The 19,003-nt window shown below is 41.7% G+C and overlaps 2 protein-coding genes across 2 annotated transcripts in view; both read left to right on the forward strand.

The window, feature by feature from the left end:
• On the forward strand, positions 1 to 6,858 carry CRYGA (crystallin, gamma A). The gene is given in 4 exon segments (XM_009996330.1): positions 1 to 141; positions 2,254 to 2,374; positions 6,525 to 6,629; positions 6,632 to 6,858. Coding segments are annotated over 4 exon segments (594 nt in total).
• Positions 6,859 to 12,074: 5,216 nt separating this feature from the next.
• The window catches only part of NBEAL1 (neurobeachin-like 1), an 86,563-nt gene continuing 79,634 nt past the window's right edge, over positions 12,075 to 19,003 (forward strand). Inside the window, exon 1 of the mRNA XM_009996331.1 lies at positions 12,075 to 12,083. Coding sequence (XP_009994633.1) covers positions 12,075 to 12,083 — 9 coding nt within the window. The remainder of the gene's footprint in view (positions 12,084 to 19,003) is intronic.

Raw genomic sequence — 19,003 nt, forward strand, 5'->3', positions numbered from 1 at the left:
ATGGACATAACTGTTGCTATCCCCACTGCCTGCCACTTCTCAAGAGTTCCCTACCCCAGTAAATGCAGGGCTATAAAATGCAGCAATTCATCTACTGTGTGGCCAGCTGAAATGTCTGGGATAGGCACTTTAAGAAGCTGGGTAAGCCAAGCAGCCAGGGCAAAAACTGCCAGCAAAGCTAAGTTCATTTATCCATCACAACCTCTGAAGCAGTTATCTTACTTTACACTGACTACAAAAGAGCATGCCCATTAGGCTTGGCACAGAGCTGTGGCAGACATACTAATCTATGAATTGCTGTGCTTCCAGGACCACTGCATTCAGCCTTTCAATCTCTCCCTGCATCCATTTTCCATGCTGACTGCCCCTGAAGCTGCAGAGTATACCTGGAAACAACGTGAGTATATTTCACCCCAACTCTCACAAGGCCAGGGCAGGGGAACATGGGACAGCATCACCTGGCCACCAAGTTACAGCCTGCTGAGCTCCAACAGCTGCACATGGAAAGGATAGCGTAAACCTTGGTTTGTGCCTATTCTTTTTCAGAGTGGGAGGTACAGTCATGTTCTCACTGTGTCTAGCTCAGGCTCCTGAAGTTCATGACGATTGCAAAAGGAGCATTTTCCTCAAGTTGAGGTGAACAATAAGATAATACATTTCTAGTAGAGTCAGCCTTCATGTGTGACAATCACTTGTTTGTTCTTATGCTTGGACTATCACTAGGACTTTTGCAAAAGTCAGTTATGCTACTGGCCAGTGAAAGAGCTGCTCCCTTTTCCCTGCTTCTTCAAGTCTAGTAAAAATGAGAGTAACTTCAGGACCACTAGACAATTTGAAACTGGGACCCCTTTCCTCCAACTATGTGTTGCAACTGATCCCACACAGTAGGTCTGGTGATACTAAGCACAAGATGATGCAAGGCTCTTTGTTCCTCCCAAGGCATCAAGTACCAGGCAGTGGCAGCAGATCGTAAGACAAAACCCTTGTGCAGCAAGGAGAGCTAAAAAGCACAGCAAGCAACTGGACTCACTGACCAGAGGAAAGCAACAGGTTGACAAAGTAGGTCTGAAGAATTCACACAAGGCAGTAAAACAGTTTTTGCAATACAACCACTGAGTGTCACAGGTAGAGCAGCACCTCAGGCCACCCAGAGCCCTCAAAGCCTTTCCTGTCTGCCTTTCTCAGCACTTTTTAGCATGAGATGTATCATAGTAGCACTAACAGCCAGCAGGGCAAAGGAGGTGATTCTGCCCCTCTACTCTGCTCTGGTGAGACCTCACTTGGAATACTGTGTAGAGCTCTGGAACCCTCAGCACAGGAAAGATCTGGACCTGTTGGAGAGGGTCCAGAGAAAGGCCACAAAGATGGTCAAAGGCCTGGAGCACCTCTGCTACTAAGGAAGACTGAGAGAGTTTGGGCTATGCAGCCTGGAGAAGAGGAGGCTCTGGCCTTCCAGTACCTGAAGAGGGCCTGCAGGAAAGCTAGGGATGGGCTTTTCACCAGAGAGGGTAGTGATAGGACAAGGGGTAATGGTTTTAAACTGAAAGAGGGGAGACTAAGACATCAAAAGGAAATTCTTCACCATGAGGTTAGTAAAGTACTGGAATAGGTTGCCTAGAGAGGTTGTGGATGCCCCCTCCCTGGAGGTGTTTAAGGCCAGGTTGGATGAGGCTTTATGCAACCTGGTCTGGTGGGAGATAGCAGGCAGGTTAGAACCTCATGATCTTTAAGGTCCTTTCCAACCCTAACCATTCTAGGATTCTCATGTGTAAAATAGCGTCCATCTTAAATTGGAACTTCAATGGCTACTGTATCATACCTTGGCAGGAGGTGTCACTCATGAGTTAGAAAAGTCAACTCCAGTAATACCCAGCATACACTATCATTTTTAGGTTAAAAAGAAAGTTGAAGACTTTTTAAAAATTAACAAAACTTGACTCCATGAAGAACCCAGTAATGTCAGATTAGCCTAGCATGTACATGAATTAGGCTCTGCCTTTCTATGTGTCCATAATTTGCTAAAGCCTGTTATTTAATGCCACTGCACTAAGCAGGTGAGCTAAGAAAACATTCCAGCAGCAAGGCTGGATTTGACCAAGTAGAGTAGAAGGGCTCCCTCACAGCCCTCAGTTTGGTGTGCATCCCATGTCATGTAGCCAGGAGGGAAGCTGATCTGCCACACAGTCCCCATCTCCCCTGATGCATTTGGCCCTGCATGCTGTGCTTGTGCTTATTAACATTTGCATCCCGCAGGGAGCTGCAGAAGCCAAACAAGGAATCTCTACGAAGAAGTCTGGAACAGATTCAAAAGCAAGGAAAGTGAACGAAGGAAAGACCCAAAGACCCAGAGTTCATGTACCTCACTTAGCTGTAGGTGAGCTAACTGATGTCTTCTTCCTTAGCTTTGGTAATACATTTGTGACTCATGTTATGGGGGGGGTTTGTTTTTAAATCTTAGCAGTCATTGCTTCTTTCCCACTCCTCACACTTGGATGCAGCACTTGAGAGGCAGGGAGTACATATTTCCCCTGGTCCAAAGTGCTATGCAACTCCCACACATGATCCATAGTGGGGCAGGAATGAGCTTTCCTGCATGTGACATGAGGGTTCTGACTCTCAGGATGATCCCATTTTCTTCAGCTCTCTCCTTTAATCATCCTGCTTTCTTGTCTTCTTAAAGGACTTGGCTAAAGAACAAGCCTCTCCCTGTAGGAGTGTGCCAGTGTAGCACTGAAACCTGTCTTCCACTCCCTATTTGTAGGTCTCTAATGGTTTGCCTGTTATGTCCATGCTGTGCGTGTGCCCAAGAACACTCCCTCATTTCCTAGATGGGCTGTCACAATGCTCATCCTTGTACTAACTCATGATACAGACATCCATCCAAAGCATGGTTACATATCGTACAGCTGCATTAAACCTTGGAGATGGTCCTATGCTCTAGTGCAAAAGACCTGCTAAAGGAAAAACAAACACTTGTGAAGCAAAACTGTTTTTCTTCTACCCACTGTTTCTCAGTCTGAGCCTACTTACGGAGATGCCAAAAGACAGCACTACACAGGAAAGCCTGGGAATAGTTAAACTTAATCAAGGATTCAAAAGGTCTTTCAGAAGTCTTATGGACTCAAAGCTTGCTTTCAGCTCACCAGGTTCACAGCTATTTTTTAATTTTAACATCACTTATCACAAATGTCCTGTTTAAAATCAGTCTAAAATAAAATATAGTTGCTGCAAACACCTGTTCTTTCAATCCTGAGCTGTCCATGGGGAAGAATCTAACCACAGCTTGGTACATTCAGAAACTGAAGATTAACTGGTGTGACTTTGTCCCAGCATTGATGGGGCTTTCTCAGCTATACAATACATCCCCCACTTCTCTTTCAAGCCAGGTAAGCCAAAATTCAAGGCATCAGGGGGTCAGATAAGAAGACTAGAGTGGATTTAAAATCAACAGCAACATCACTCTCCCTTTACACAGAAACTCATTACCCATAAATTTCTGCAGCATCAGCTGTTTTGATCTGGTTAGTTGCCTCTGCAGGAAGCAGGACTGCTGGAACACACTGTCCAATTCCATTTAGCAGTTCCTACATCTCTGCCATGGCCTTTGTTCACAGCTGGGAGAGGTCTGCCCTGTCACATTCAGCACAGGCTCTTTCCTGGAGCTCAGCATCCATCAGGTTCTAAACAGAGGCTTGTGGTCTTGCAAACAAATTCAGTAGAAAAGTAGGCAGCAGCCAGTGCCAGAACCTGAGCAAATTTCATTCCAAGTCAAAACAGCATCAGTCTGACCCTTTGAAAGCCAAAGGAGGGATAAATTGTACTTTGAAATGAGGTCATTAGAAGAGAAAAGGAGAGGATATTGCTGCTGAGCAGGAGTAGAACAATGGCAAGGGAGTGGTTAAGATTAAAGAAGAGGAGAGAGATTAACACCTCATGACTGATTTTTGTTCACTGACCTGCAATAACATAGAAAGTAAGACTTGAACAAATAGGTGATCGGCCATGTTATTCCAGTGCTGGTTTTGCGACTAGAGTAATTCCATTGTCTTCACTTTTCATTGGCTAGTAATTCTTGGATTTTATAGATAAGGCTGGTGAAGTAAGGAACAGAAGTAACCTAGAAAGCTCAGAAGAATAAGGCTAAATATACTACACAGGACAGGAGGTATCTAACCTGTTTGGAAATGATGGGTGTACACTAGCCCTGTTGTTTAATATGGATCCAGTTAGAAAAAAAAAAAAGCAGTGAATTGGTTTGTGATGGAGGTGGTCTGAAACCACATTAAGAGAAAAAAGCAGTGTAATGTCCACAGATACATTTCCAAAGATCAAAAAAACCAGCAGGCACCCACCTACCTCTGAATGAAGTGAGTCACAAGTCTCAATTGACTACACTAGATGAATATTGCTCTACTATTATATAGTAAACACACATAAAGAGAATTGCTGAGGGTTGAAAACTCTTAAAATACCTCAAAAACATTTTCCAGAAGACATCTGGTAAAATAACACTCATGGTGAGCATGGACATACTGGAGAGCCCAGCAAAGGATGACAAAGATAACAGGGGCACTGACATATGGGGAGAGGCTTCAAAATGCTTATGGTTCATTCTGTTTGGAAAGATGGGTGTACACTAGCCCTGTTGTTTAATATGGATCCAGTTAGAAAAAAAAAAAAGCAGTGAATTGGTTTGTGATGGAAGGATGTGCTATCCATTGCCCCAGAAGACACTCCTGTCTATTTCCTTTCTTTCTACAGCACTGAAAGCCCTTCTTTTTGGCCTGAAACCTTGTAAGCAAAGCTGCACTCCACTAAGTCCCCCAAACCTTGCCCTGTTCTTCCTCCTTACAGCCACAAATGTTAGTTTGTTCCACTAGAAGTAAAGACTATATAGATGCAAATAGAGCTCTTTTAAATAAATTAGGCCTATAAAGGTGTTTATCTGCACATCAAGTTAACTGATTAATCATGTGGACAAGGTCTTTACATGCTTGAATGAGTTTCCCCAACTACATGAAGATTATATATATATATATATATATATAAATCTTTTTGGAGTGCAGTACTTTCTTTTGATCTGAAGCCTCACCTACTGGTGATACAAGACATTTGTATAACTAGCTTTGCATAGTCCATGAAGCAGTTTGTTTCTCAAGAGTCCAAGATTTAGGTGTAATAAAATAATCAGAATAAAATAAGTCAAGGTTTGTTCCAGCCCTGATCCTAACAAGAAAAAAAAAACAGGAGAGGAAGAGTTCTGAAACAGAGGAACAATTTTTCTTAACCTACTAGCTGTGATTTATTGTTACAGCACTCTGCTCTAGCACTAAACAGCAATCCTTCCTGCTTCCAGGTAGAGAGCAACTTGAGTTGAATGCAGCTTAATCCCTCTGAATTTTTAAAAATGACTTTCAAAGGAAAAAAAAAATTGAACCAGCTGACCTCAAGTGATTTACAGTATTAGCCAGTAATTCAGATGCTTTGATAAACATCCAATAAGAAGCACTTGATTTAATATCTTTTCAGGGATGCAGTAGTTAACCACACACTGGGAAGGGACTAGCCTGCTTCCAAAAGTGGTTCAGACTCCACAACTCCATTATATCTTACCATGCAATCCCTACAGGTGAGTTCTGCTTGGCAGTATATCACAGTTTAAGAAACTTGGTATAGTTTATCCTTTAATAATGTAATTGTACAGGCAAAGTTCAGTAGAGCAATGGAAAGTCTCACTGAAGACAAAGTAAATCAGTGCTATGTCCAGGGCATGTTCGTAACTTGGAGATGGCTAAGGGAAATCTGAGTGACTATTTCTAGGTAGAAAATATTTTCACATTGCACTGGGAAAGGCTAGCAGGACCAGCTTGTATAAAGTTTTGCTGTGGGCTGACGTTTTGAACTGGCTCATAAGGATACTATGTTATGAGTCAATGACACAAGAAGATAAAACATTTGCAATGGTTATGGATTTCCTAACACAAAACTGTGTTGGGTAAAATCAGGCAAAGAATTATACTTGCTAAGGTACCTCTCTGGTAAGTAAGAGATACTATACAGTATAAGCCATAGCAGCAGGAACATTCCGTCTACTTGTGTTTCACAGAGCTCAGCAGTTTGCCACATGGCAATTGTGTATAATGGGAGCATATGGAGTAAGATGGGAAATGTCCTATAGTAGCGTAATGCTGAAAAGGTCACATTATTCATGCCCGGTCATGAGAAAACACCACAGATCATCTCCAAGTCACATGAATACATTTTATCCTGTTGTCACAATATAGAGCCCTGACAAAATCCCATTTCTTTTAATCATAAAGCACCCTCCATTTACTTCCTACCACACATGGCCATACTGACTTTGATGGCACTCTTGAGCTCCTCCATGTGGGTAAGAATTAAACCTCTTCTATTAGCTTCAAAAGAGTGAATCTCTTCAAAATTCCATCTCCAGAATAGAACACAGTTTCTCAGAAATACACATAGTAGTTGGGAAAGTTGCATTTTTTGTATGTCTTGTTCAGTAACAGCAGAATCACAGATTTCTGTCTTACCTACATTTTTGCTGTGCTTGCCACTGGACAATCCAGTTTCCCACAAGATTAAGCTCTATATAAGAGAGGAGCTTCAAACCAAATGTTGGAGCTCATTAGTGATTGCCCATTAGTTCCAGGTTACATCCATCTCCCTGAGATCTGCTCCTTCAATGTATTGGGTGGCTCTTGGATCTTGCATGAAATATCCAGCTTCCAGGGCTGATGGTATTTACTGAAACCCAGGGAATACAGAATATTCCCTGACTGGGGTGCAGTGAAAGCCAAAAATGTCTCTTTGCAGAGGCTGGCTGACTTGCACTGAGTTATTGCTCCCATGCTAAGTAAACTGTGAATGCATTCCAAAATCTGTGTTCAAATGAATCTTCCTTCAGTACTACAAACAAGTTGTGCAGTCCAAAGGAAAATCCAATTTCTCACATTTTAGGGGGAGAGGGAGAATACTTTAAAAAGTGTTTACAATTACCCAGCTGTTCCACAGTACATGAGAATTTAAAGTCCAAGTGCATGTTACTAATGCTGGTAAGTATAGAGCTTCTGAGTCATTACTTCACTGGCTATACCTATTGATGGGAAAGTCTGATTCTTTCATTTAGTTGTCTCCAGGTTAACGAATTTTGACCTAGGAATAGATTCCAGCTCTATACTTACTGGGGTTAACAATATGCAGTTGGACCTTTAACTGTTATTTAAATTCTTATGTACGATGGAGCAGAAAAGTAAGTCCATTAATAGTTATATCCAGTGAAGTACTGACTGAGAAAGAAAAGGAGAAAAAGATTCAGAGGAACTCAGAACAAAGTGAACGTTGCATCTGGCATCAAATTCTTCAGGCAAACAAGCTGCTCCATGCTACCACCAGTCCAGCAAACCTTTATGGTTTTATCCTAGTTGATTCCTCCAGAAAGAATTTTTCTAGATCCTTAAATCACACCACCTTTTTATAGTGTGTTTTAGTGAACCAGTACTTCATGAACTAGATGTTTAGCTGGTGTCAATTGCCCTGCCTAACTTCAGAGCTGTACTGATCTGTTACAGCAGGAGATTGAGCCAAGTCCCTCAATTGCTATTCAGCATGCAAAAAAAGGAATTGAATAAACATACCAGTGTGGATTAGAAACAGGACATCTTGTCATGCTGGAAAAAGTCCATTGCAGCATTAATTATCATTCAAGTAATTACATATATGCCTACTAATCACTGAGTCCTGTGCCAGCTGGCACTCTGCAGTAATGAATGAGAGCCATAATGAAACATATTGAGGGATATCATATCTTAACACACCTCTTCTCATTTAGGTAGTAGAGTCTAGATTTTTTTTTCCCAGACAGAATTAGGCAAAAATCTTACTGCTCTTCAGCAAGATGCTGGAGACTTTTGGAAAAATTCTCAAGTACAGAGAAAATATGACTACTAGGACATTCTGCAACCTCATAATTTAAATAATTTAATCTAGGCTTTAAAGGGTAGGCTTTGTTATTTTTTGTCTAGTAAACATTCTGACAATTTAGTCTCTGAATAAAACCAGGCAACTTCTACTGCAGTGAGGTAGACTGCTTAAAACTCACATCTCCACTTGCTAATGTCAGAGACCTCATTAAGCCATTATTTCAGGCTCACATTACCCTTCAGTACGAACCTGTTAGTGGTCCTCACCAGCCTGTCTGTGACAACACTGGAGAGGAAAATAGAACTATTTTTTGCCCTTCTCCCTTTGTCCTTTCTTTTGTACATGGGAGTCATGCCCACCTGCCTGTCCTTTACTGCACAAAGTAGGCTGTTCAACTGCTGCAAATGCCTGGTGTACCTAAAAACCACCATGCTTCAGCCAGAGAGAAATGGAGCATAAACAATTCAGCTCTCAAGGCAGAGGTGTGAAAAAGTGTTTCCTTTTGTTGACAAATGCCTAATGTTTTGCATTTATAGGAATTGCAGAGGGTATTTATATGTTAGCCTGTTTAGGTTAGTGTGTTGATCCAAGTTTGCAAAATAACAGCAATTTAAGCCCAGTATCCACTTGCCTGTTTAAAATGGAGAACAAAAAATTTTAACTAGCCTTCAGCAATAATACAATAAAGAAGAAACAGACCAGCTCCCCAGACAGCAGTTAATGTATGCTTACATGCTCCAACAAGGTATCTAGATCAATTAGTGCAACTGAGAAACATGGCTACGTAATGCTGCGTAAGTTCCATGCTGGCATTCCTTTGGTCAAAGGCAAGAATGAACAGAAATGTACGATTCAGTAATCAGAGCCATAGTTAGGATGTCTGGATTCTTGACTCGACTGTATCCTAGAGTTTGAGGGTGGCTAATTGTCTCCAAATTTCTCCACCTGAGACAGGAATGGTGGCTATTCCTAGCTTTCAAGGAGCACTGAGAGGCTTTACTTGCTTTTGTTTGCAAATGCTCAGAGAATCTCAAGCAGGCATTAAGAACAAGGGTGCTAGAGGAGAGGAGCACTGGGAATTCACAGAGAGCACCCAATTTTCACTGAGAAGTCTGCTAGGTTCCTGTATGCTTGTTTCATGGTTGGTGGCAGGCACTACAGTTGCTGGCATGCACAGTATGATTCTCTGCACAGCCACACACTGTTTTCAGATTATCCCTATACTTCAGGTTTTCTGGGGTGCAAGACCAGTCAATCTCCATTTAAAAGCAGCTGTCATAACAGAATACTAGTGGAAGGCAGTTGGAGCAAACTCCTCAGATCATGGACACCACTTGGCTAAAAAGATATTTTGGCTCCAGAGTTTAAAATCAACCCATAGCCCTTCCTGCAGTGCACTGCTCATCTGTGGGACCTGTGGGTCCAGGATTCAAGCAGAAGATGGATGATTTCTTGGAGGATAAATGCACTGAGTGCTTTTAACCAGACATAAGAAACCTCCTTCTCAGGAAACCTCTTGAGCTAAAAATACTCAAAGTCTTCAAGTTGGGACAAAGTATATGTATTTACTTGATATCCCCCAACCCCCTGGCACCTACTCATGGTCACAGTTGCTGCCAAGTTACTTGACTAGCTGGACCACTGGTCTGACCCATGATGGTTGTTCTACATTTGTAGCTACAGTAAGGAATTAATGTATCACTGTTCGTGCTCTGGTCTCTTAAGTTCCAAACTTATTCACCAATCCCAGTGCCCACTGTAGTAAACTATTACAGACCATATGGGACCCAAAAGACAAGCCAGCTCCACAAAGCAAGCATGATCACAGAACGAATAAAAAAGACTAACCTTTCCAAGCCTGTCAAAGATCGTTGAGAGATGCAAGCACAGACCTGTGGATAGAAGTTGTTCATGGAAATTAATTCAATTTGCTTAGCGTTAACCATCAGGAAGAAATTATTTTTGAGCCAAAGAAAGCAAATGCTAGACTTAAATTCACACTCGTCCCTCAGTCTGCTTTCAGTGCTAAAGGCTACAATTTCCTGGCTGAGGAAGCACCTCCAAGAGAGAGGCTGACAGGAATGATACCATTTACAACACCTGCTAGAAGCACAACTAAGAGCTGTACAAAAACAGGCTAGCTAAAGATTTGCCCCTGAAGTTTTGTAGCTTGATGAAATCACCATATGAGAATCATAGTGAAAGACATGCAAGAAAGCAGAAACATACAGTGTTTTGGCTGAACTAGAAGCCAGTGAGACAAAAAGATCCACTCTTACTCCATGCAGTATAGGCAGGAAATATGAAAATGTGGCACTGCATGTGATGGGATTTTGTAAATGTTAGTTCAAAAGTGGGCATGGAAGGAGAGACAAGGAAAGAAAGCAGGAGAGAAATGAGTTGGCCCTGGGAAAAAAAACCCAAACCAAAACAAAAAAAAAACACAAGTTACAGAGAGATATTTAAATCTCCAAAAGAGTAACTCAAAATTGTCCTGTTTATCCTTTCCCTTTGAAAAAAAGTATTGGATTTATTTATTTTTAAATTTCAAATAGATAACATTCCCTTGCTATTTGAACATTGGTTTGTACTTAGGCCTTGTAATTACTAGACTGAAGGGAAAACATTTCAAAAGCCTGATCTAGCACTGGTAGCATGAAACTTTTACTCAGGTTAGCTCCCATTACTCAAATGAGACAAACTGAGAAAAAAGTTCCTGCTAGAACCCAAAGATGATTAGTAGCAGAATAAGTTCACTTAAATTGCCCCAGAGTGCATCAGCTTCAGCCTTCCTTTCCAATAAATTCAAAACAGCTCTGACTTTGAGGCTGCATGTTGCCCAGCCTTCTAAAGACTGCTGCAATGTATCAATTGAGAATCACTCTACACCATACCAAACAAGGGCCCAGAGTGAAGACAGTCCTGAGCATCTTTCGGATTAATCAGATCAGACTGAACACTTACCACAATGTCCTTCCTAACCAACTTTTAAGTTCAATTGCAATTAAAGTTTCTCCAGCTGAAGAAATTACTATGCTGTTGCATTTTGATTCAATGACTCATACTTGGGCTTCTAAAATCTCTAGATCTCTCAAGTGAAATGTATCTCTGTACAGATTTTAAAAGGTTCTTCTCTGCCTTAAACAAGTGGTACCCATCCTTCAAATTCTAGTCTCTACCTATGAACTCTGAATTATGTTAATATATTAACATAATATATTAAGCCTGGATTGATGTAAACATCCATTACTATGCATTTTTTTATTACATAATTTTATCTTTATTACATATACTCTTACTGTTAAAGGAAATACACTGCAATACCTGGTCTGAAGGTTCTTGAAAATCAGGACAGTTTGTATTAGCATACTGTGAAGATCATTTTCTAGTATCATCACTGGGAATCCATAAATATTAATTTTTTTCCTCATATAATCAGCAAATAGATTAAAAATCAAGTGCCACAAAACAATTCTGCTGCAGCATTTCCAGCATTTTCACATAGAATCATAGAATCTTAGGGGTTGGAAGGGACCTCGAAAGATCATCTAGTCCAACCCCCCTGCCAGAGCAGAGTCACCTAGAGTACATCACATAGGAACGCATCCAGGTGGGTTTTGAATGTCTTCAGTGAGGGAGACTCCACAACCTCCCTGGGCAGCCTGTTCCTGTGCTCTGTCACTCTGACAGTAAAAAAAATTTTTCGGATATTCACCTTGAACCTCCTATGCTCCAATTTACACCCATTACCCCTTGTCCTATCACTGGTCATCACTGAGAAAAGCCTAACTCCATCCCCCTGACACTCACCCCTTACATATTTGTAAACATTGATGAGGTCACCCCTCAGTCTCCTTGACATGTCCCATCAGCAAAACAGAAATATTGCTTGACCTGCCCTTTACTCTGATCTTCTGCTTACTGACAATAACAATAAAGTTGGTACCCCACAAATTACTTCTGTTGCCTTTTGTTTAGAGAATGACAGAGAGAAGGAAGGAAAAAATATTTATTCTCTTTATCGAGCAAAAAGTGTCTTTTATTTTGTTGGATGCAGAATTGTGCATTGTATGCAAAGGGCTTCTGGATCCTCCTGTATGCGGAAGCATCACAGCTAGACCCTGGCAAAAATGGCAAAGGTAAGAAATATCTCTAACTTCATTTTCCTGCTGCTGAGACTTAGCTGCCCAGCAGGACCCAAAACGCTCAATGATTAACTTGGTTTAGACAACAGTCTTGTTTTCTTTCTGTGTCATTAGGAGAGGTGAACATCTCAGTTCAGATGTAGGAGAATTATTCCTTCCTTGTTTGTATTCCGCATTGCAAAAGATTTCTAGGAACCCAGGACTGGGTGCAGGAGGTGGGCACAAATTTGAATTATTGTGTGATAACAGGTCATCTATGGAGCTTTCAGTCAAAGAACAATTTGGGTTTCACTTCTTCCAAATGCTCCCAAAACTTGTAATGAAGCTGCTGACAAGTTATTTCCAGTATCAAATAATTCTGAAAGTTGCCTTCCACTGCCCAGAGACTCAAGGGGACATCCATCTATTGTTTGTAGAACTACAGAAATGAAGACACCAGTGAGTGTCAGTGCATCCTATAGAAAAAATGAACATAAGGGTTTTACTAGTCTTTGGGCCCAGTAGAATTGTGCCTAAGGACTCTTGCAGTCTTTGGATTGTGTTGTACAATCTAGACAAAACAAAGCCAGCTTTCAAATATTTCCCAGTGTGACGGGGGTTGCTTTTGGTTTATTGCAGATCACTTTAATCAATGAAAGAGACTTTGAGGGCTGCTTCTGTGAAGCCACCACAGACAAGCCAGACCTGCATGTCCACCTCAACCACTGCAACTCTACTAAGATACAAACTGGCTGCTGGATGATCTATGAACATCCCAACTACACAGGCCCTTAGTGCCTCCTGAGGAAGGGAGGATATCCTGACTACAAGCACTAAATGCTTCGATTACTCCATTAACTCTTGTTGCAGCATCACAGCAGTAAGTTTTCCATATTGTCTCCATGTAGGTTACCACCTATATTAGAGTTGAAGAAATACACCCCATTTTGACAGCTCTGACAACTTTCCTAGAGACCTCTGTGTAAAAGCAGAAATTGTTTTTACCAAGTTCACCTAAAGGGATTTAGACACCCAAAGAGGTAGATAAGTAAGTTGAGATTCTCAGCCAAATGAATGGTTGCTTAGTGCTTGGGAGAGGGGAAAGTTTATGATATGAATGTTTATTTTAATAGTATGTTTATATATAATTTTTAATATAGAGAACTTCACTGGTCCTCTAAAATCACTCCGGCTATACAAGATCTACACAAGGAGGTTTAGAACAAAGCTGAGAATGACACCTTCCATGCCCCAGTCAATGCTCGTCTTTCAAGGTAGGCAAAGTTGCTGACCACACTAGTACAAAGGCAACCTGACACATCCCACTGTGGAGACACCACCATGTATGTGAGCTGCAAATGAAGGCAAATTTGCCTCATGATTATTTTTTCTGAACAATTAATCACATAATAGATCTGCATTTTACCCTCCTAGATTAATTCCCTGGAGTTTTACTATGAGGGGAGAGGTTGCCAAGATGTGAAAGATTTCAATACTCATATGTAAGATTTGACCCAAGAACAGCTTTGATGCTCGAATTTGTCCCTCCAATCTCCATGAAAAATGAATTCCATCCATGTTGTAAGCTTTATGTACAATTCAGTTTCCCTGCCCAGTAGGAAGCTTCATAGACCATCACAGTAAGTTTCCACATGCATTCCATCTGCATAGGATAATGCAGCTATTTTTTCACAGACATGCAGTTCTGGGCTTCACTTATCTAAGGCAAGTTATGGGTCCAAGGGCTGAAAGCTAGTGCAGATACTCTTGTGTCCTTTCAAGTTGTAGAGGGAAAGAAGTAATCAATGAGGAGAGTGGGAACAAGATGGACTGAAGGGAAAGCATTTGCAGTATTTACCATCTTATTAATAAGAATTGTTTCTGTCAATGACTATTTGTAATGCTATAGATATAAAAATAAATATTTATGTTGCTTTTTCACTTCATGATAAAACCCAGGCCTAGTGCCCAATAGTTCCTGCTGCCATTTGGCATTAAGCCCAGAGTTCTGCACAGGACTGCATCACTCTTATTTCCAGCTCAGGGCCTACACTATGCTCTTCAGTTCAGCTAGGACCTCACACTGTAGGCACTAACTCAGGCTGACTCCCCAAAGTACAGAGAAGCAGCAACTTTCCCTAGGATCTGGATTAGAAACCAGAAAAGAGACCCATTATGTTAAAGAGTCTATAACCCCTTTAGTGTGCAAGTGGGCCCCCACAAGTCTCACACATACTTTAGCAGCACACTGTTTACACAACACTGCAGGATCTTTAAAACTCTGCTGTTAAACTTTATAACACTAGACCGCATTCAGGTCTCTGTACCCTTTCACTGTCTGGAGTTAGGCTGAGTCCCTGGAGGACTCACAAGGGCACAGCCTTGATTTCACATCCTACTTAGAAGCAGGCAATGTGCTGCAGCCAACATCTTACTTCTGGGAGACCACAGTGCTAACATTTTTCAATAATCCCACCTCTAGCAGCTTTCCTAAACTTTTTTCCCTTTAGTTGCTTCCCTTCCAAACCAAGATGCTATATCAGGCATTCTTGGGATAATCTTACCCTGTCAGCTGAGGGGGCATTAAGTTCAGACCAAGTAGCAGAGGCTGCCAACACCTACACATCCTTAAATCTTGGTTGCTGCCATGTTTGTTTGTTTTTTTTTCCCCTGACATAATGGGTGGTTTCAGAAGCTATGCTGCAAATCAAGATCTGCTAAGCACTGCAACATAATGAAATAATCCATTAAACAACTTATTAACTAATGCAGAATGATTAGAAGTGCAAGTATGGTAATTTCACTGATCACTGGCAATAAGATGGTGGACAGTAAGGGATGGTTTGCTTTGAATGAAAACAATTTGGCAGCAGAAGGAGAACACTTTTATAATTCAATCTCATGCAGTAACAACTGGTGCCTTTGAGCACCTGCAAAAGAAAGACAACTGTAGCATGAATGTACATGTGCTAGCTCTAGCATCACTAACCTAAATGTCAGCAGAGGAGAGTGACTGTTCTAAGCCTGAACCCCTATCCACAAATCCTTACCGGCTGTTAGAGCTTGTAAGAACCAAGGCAGACCAAAGCAGACAAATATATAGAATCATCCTCATTGGAACAGACCTTAAAAATCATCAAGTCCAACCATTACCTAAATCCCCCTACCATAAATATATACTATGTCTGGAAGAGTCTTTAAGCTGAACCTTACACAAGAACATTCCTACACAGCTGCAGACTGAAGGCTTGTGGTAAAGGAGCCTATGCTACAGAAAAGGAACAGAAGAGATCAAGCAACTGCCTCAGCCTTTTACAGCAGGGGATTCATTATATTTAAGGCCCTCTGTGGAAACAAGCTGAAAGGACAGAGAAGGATAAAACTGCTCACCATTGTCCCAGGCTACCCTGGGTTAAATTCCTTCCTGAATTTAAGCCTGGTGAATGGTTTAACCCTGTATACATAAAAGCAGAGCAGCCAGGGGCCAGAGGGACTTAATGTTCTCCATCTCCTCCCCCTTTCACTGTGGCCAGTTTTGAAAGAAAACAACTAAAATCTCTAGATATCAGCTTGTGTGTCAAAGGGCAAACAAATTCCTTCCCATTTTCAAGTTTTGCAAACAACAAATGAGCCCTGAACTACCCTGCGTACAAATATGAATATGGTGACAGAAGAAAATTAAGTTTGCTGGCTTACCTAAGAGAACAATTGTAGACTCATTTTGTGTAATCATAGCCAGAAAAAGTCAAGGCAAGCTGATTCTGTGCTGCCCTCAGCAAAACTCCATTCAGAGGCTATGACATCTTGCAAGGGCTGTCTTGCTCCTTTCCCATAGCCACAACAAATGCAATCTCTAGTTAATTTAGCTTGAATGTCTGGAAATGAGTATCCACAAACTCCTATTTCTTTACTTATAGCAAAAGGTATTTTGATAGTGGGAGTTTTACACACAGCTGCCAGGACCACTTGCTTCCTTAGAATTTAAAGGCTACTCCTTGCTTCTCTGCAAGGGTATATTAGTAAAGGAAGATGGAAGAGTTAGGAGGCAGGTTAATTTCTAAGTGTCAAGCCTTCATTGTTAGTAAACAAAGCATTAACCCTAAGATATCAAGCAAAACCTCAGATAAAAGCTCTGCCAGAGACCTATCTCAGCGTGTTTTTTGCTGACCTGGGGCATGATCTCAGTAGAAGCCTTAGAGTTAAACAAGAGCTTTAAGAATATCTGAACATCAGAAAGATTTTTGTCTTTTTAATTTGCTTCTACTCAAAATAAGTGTAGCTTAAAAATTATTTACTGTAGAATATGCCAGTTTTCCTGACATTTCAGATGTCTCTGGACTTACAGCTGCAATGCATTGCAGCCCAATTCCTTTATTGAATCTTTCCTTAGCCTCAAATTCATGCCTTCTCCCTATCCACACCTTTCTCTCTGTTACCTGAACTTGCTGACTGACAAGTTAATCTGTTGTAAGATGACTGAGTTAGTAACACAGCCACTGAAGACAGATGAAGTACAAAACCACAAGTACCAAAAAAAGTATGAGAAAAAAACCACTGTTGCAAGCGTGCAGTTACCACAAGACAACAGCTAAGGCATAATGAAGTGAAAGTGAACACTGCCTACCTGGCAGTGTCTATGAAACATAGACATCATTATAGAAGAGAAAGTGGTGAAAAGTCTAATAATTAGCTTTCACAGCTGGACTACTCCATACACACATTTTTAAGTACTCATATGTAGCTGATAATGTTTCTTTTTATATATTTCTTCATTACTTGACTTCCATATCCTTAGCTGAATCTTTATTAGGGTAAGTACACTGAAACATAAATTCACTTTAAATTATACTACACTTGTGGGGGACAAAGCTATAGCCCACCTTTCTCTACTGACCTCCCTTATTATTGCTTGTATTTGCACATAAGATACAACTCATAATGAACACTGAACATCTGTCTGTACAGATGGGGAGAGACTAACCTATGTTACAGACCTTAAAAACCACCTTAAGAACTTTACAGTCAACTACCTAGCTTAAGAAAAACTCTGGAAAATCAGTCCAGGAAACCACTCACCCTGTATGCCACTGGAACAAGCTGTCCTCTTACAAAACAGACATGGTTTATTTTCTTTCCAGAGTAGCTATATAAGGCAAGAACTACCTACACAAGCAGTAGTGATTGCTTAGGATAACTATGTCACTACAATTCCAGGAGAATGGAAAATGGCTGCTTTATAGTCTTCGAGCATCCTAATTATGTGGGTGGAACCACTTAAGAAGTCAGGAGTTGCCCATTTCTATCAGAGAGTGTTTTCTGTTGTTTCACTAGAATGTGTTGCAGGTGTTCTGTATGAGGGAGCAAATGCTATTCCTTGCAAAAGTCAGTAATGGAAGAAAGCAGAGCAGTATCTCAAAGGAGGATTAGGGTTTATACCTGGCTTTACTTGGGCCTGACCTCTTCAAAAGGAGAAAGTTGTAAGAAAAGTTTGAATTAGTCTGTTATTTAGTCTAGAAAAGGCTGTTTCCCATAGTACTGTGGAAGGGACAAATGAAAATGGCCTGCATTAGCTTTGAAGTTGATGCAGTGCAGGGAGGAGTTCCTAGCAGTAACTCAAGCCCTGAGGCAAGTCCCTCAGGGAGCAGGCAGAATATCTTCTGTTCCTGGAGGCTGTTCAGAGGGGGGTCCAGCAGATCCTGCCCTGAGGACAGAGTTGGACTGTGAGCTCTTATTTTTTTCTTGGTGGAAAAAGCTATGTTGCAACCTCAAGGCAGGAGACTATTGTGACTAGCAAGCAAGTACCAGAGCACATGTATCACCTGACTAAAAATAATTTTACAGTCTCTTTTTAGTCAGTCTCTCTTCATCAGTGCTAGGAATTATGTTTAGCTATTGCAGTAAAAGATACTTCTCCCACTCCTGCACTGCTGGATACAACACTGAGCATAGATTAGCCCCTAAATTTCTCCAGGTAAACTTCACTGATCTTCTAAAGGGAAGAAAAAACACACAAAGGCATGTTGCAGGGACCAATCTCAGCCTGTCTCTGGGCTCTTAGTGACACATATCCATCCCTATAATTTTTTTTTTTATACAGCAGACAGTATAATGGTATTGCACAGTCAATTCCTTTGCAAAAGATTTCAAACCTTGCATGAAACTACTGCAGCTGTGCAACGAGTGGCAGTGCATGCTTCACCACACTAGGCTGTATGAGGTTTACCCAGGTGAGATCAACCAGCAGCAGCAGCAGGACCACGGCTGCAGCCAGTTTGCAAAGGTGTGATTCTCTCAGCAGACCACAGAGAAGGCCCAGGTCTCCTTACATCTCCGTCCTTCTGCTTTGGAGCCTGACACAACGTTAATTTCCAGACTCCCTTCCCAAGGGAGCAGATGGACACAAGGAGTGTTCCCCAGGGAGTGCCCTGCAAGGCCCCTTAAGAGGCGCTACTGACAGAGCAGGAAGGCCCCTGGTGGGAACAGCGTGCTTGGGGGTCACCAGACTACAGGTGTGCTGGGAAAGAGCCACACAACGTGCTGAGGAATGTCTTCTCACATTTCTCCTTTAGAAATCTACCTCATTTTAGGAGTGTTTTCTCAGTCTTACACAAGCTCTGCACGTGAGGTGTGGGCTGCTGTGCAGTGGTAGCCGATGGTGTCCGTGTCCGTGCCCCGCAGGCTCTGCAGGGAGGCCTCCCTGCAGCACCTGTAAAACGCGTGTATGTGCTTGATAACCTTTATCACTTGTAAAGCAGTATGTAAGTTTCCTGAGGTGCTCTGTCCCACCAGGGCTGGGGATGCCGATGTTTTTACGGGCAAACAGACGCCTGATGCGGCAGGGCGCCTGGCAGGGAACGCCTGCTCCTCCGGGGAGGCGCCGCGGCCAGCGAAGCTGCTTTGCCGCCGGGGCGCTGCGAGGCGTCCCGCCCCGCGGA

Source organism: Chaetura pelagica, unplaced genomic scaffold, assembly GCF_000747805.2.
Source record: "Chaetura pelagica isolate M959 unplaced genomic scaffold, ChaPel_1.0 scaffold3, whole genome shotgun sequence".
Classification (NCBI taxonomy): Eukaryota; Metazoa; Chordata; class Aves; order Apodiformes; family Apodidae; genus Chaetura; species Chaetura pelagica.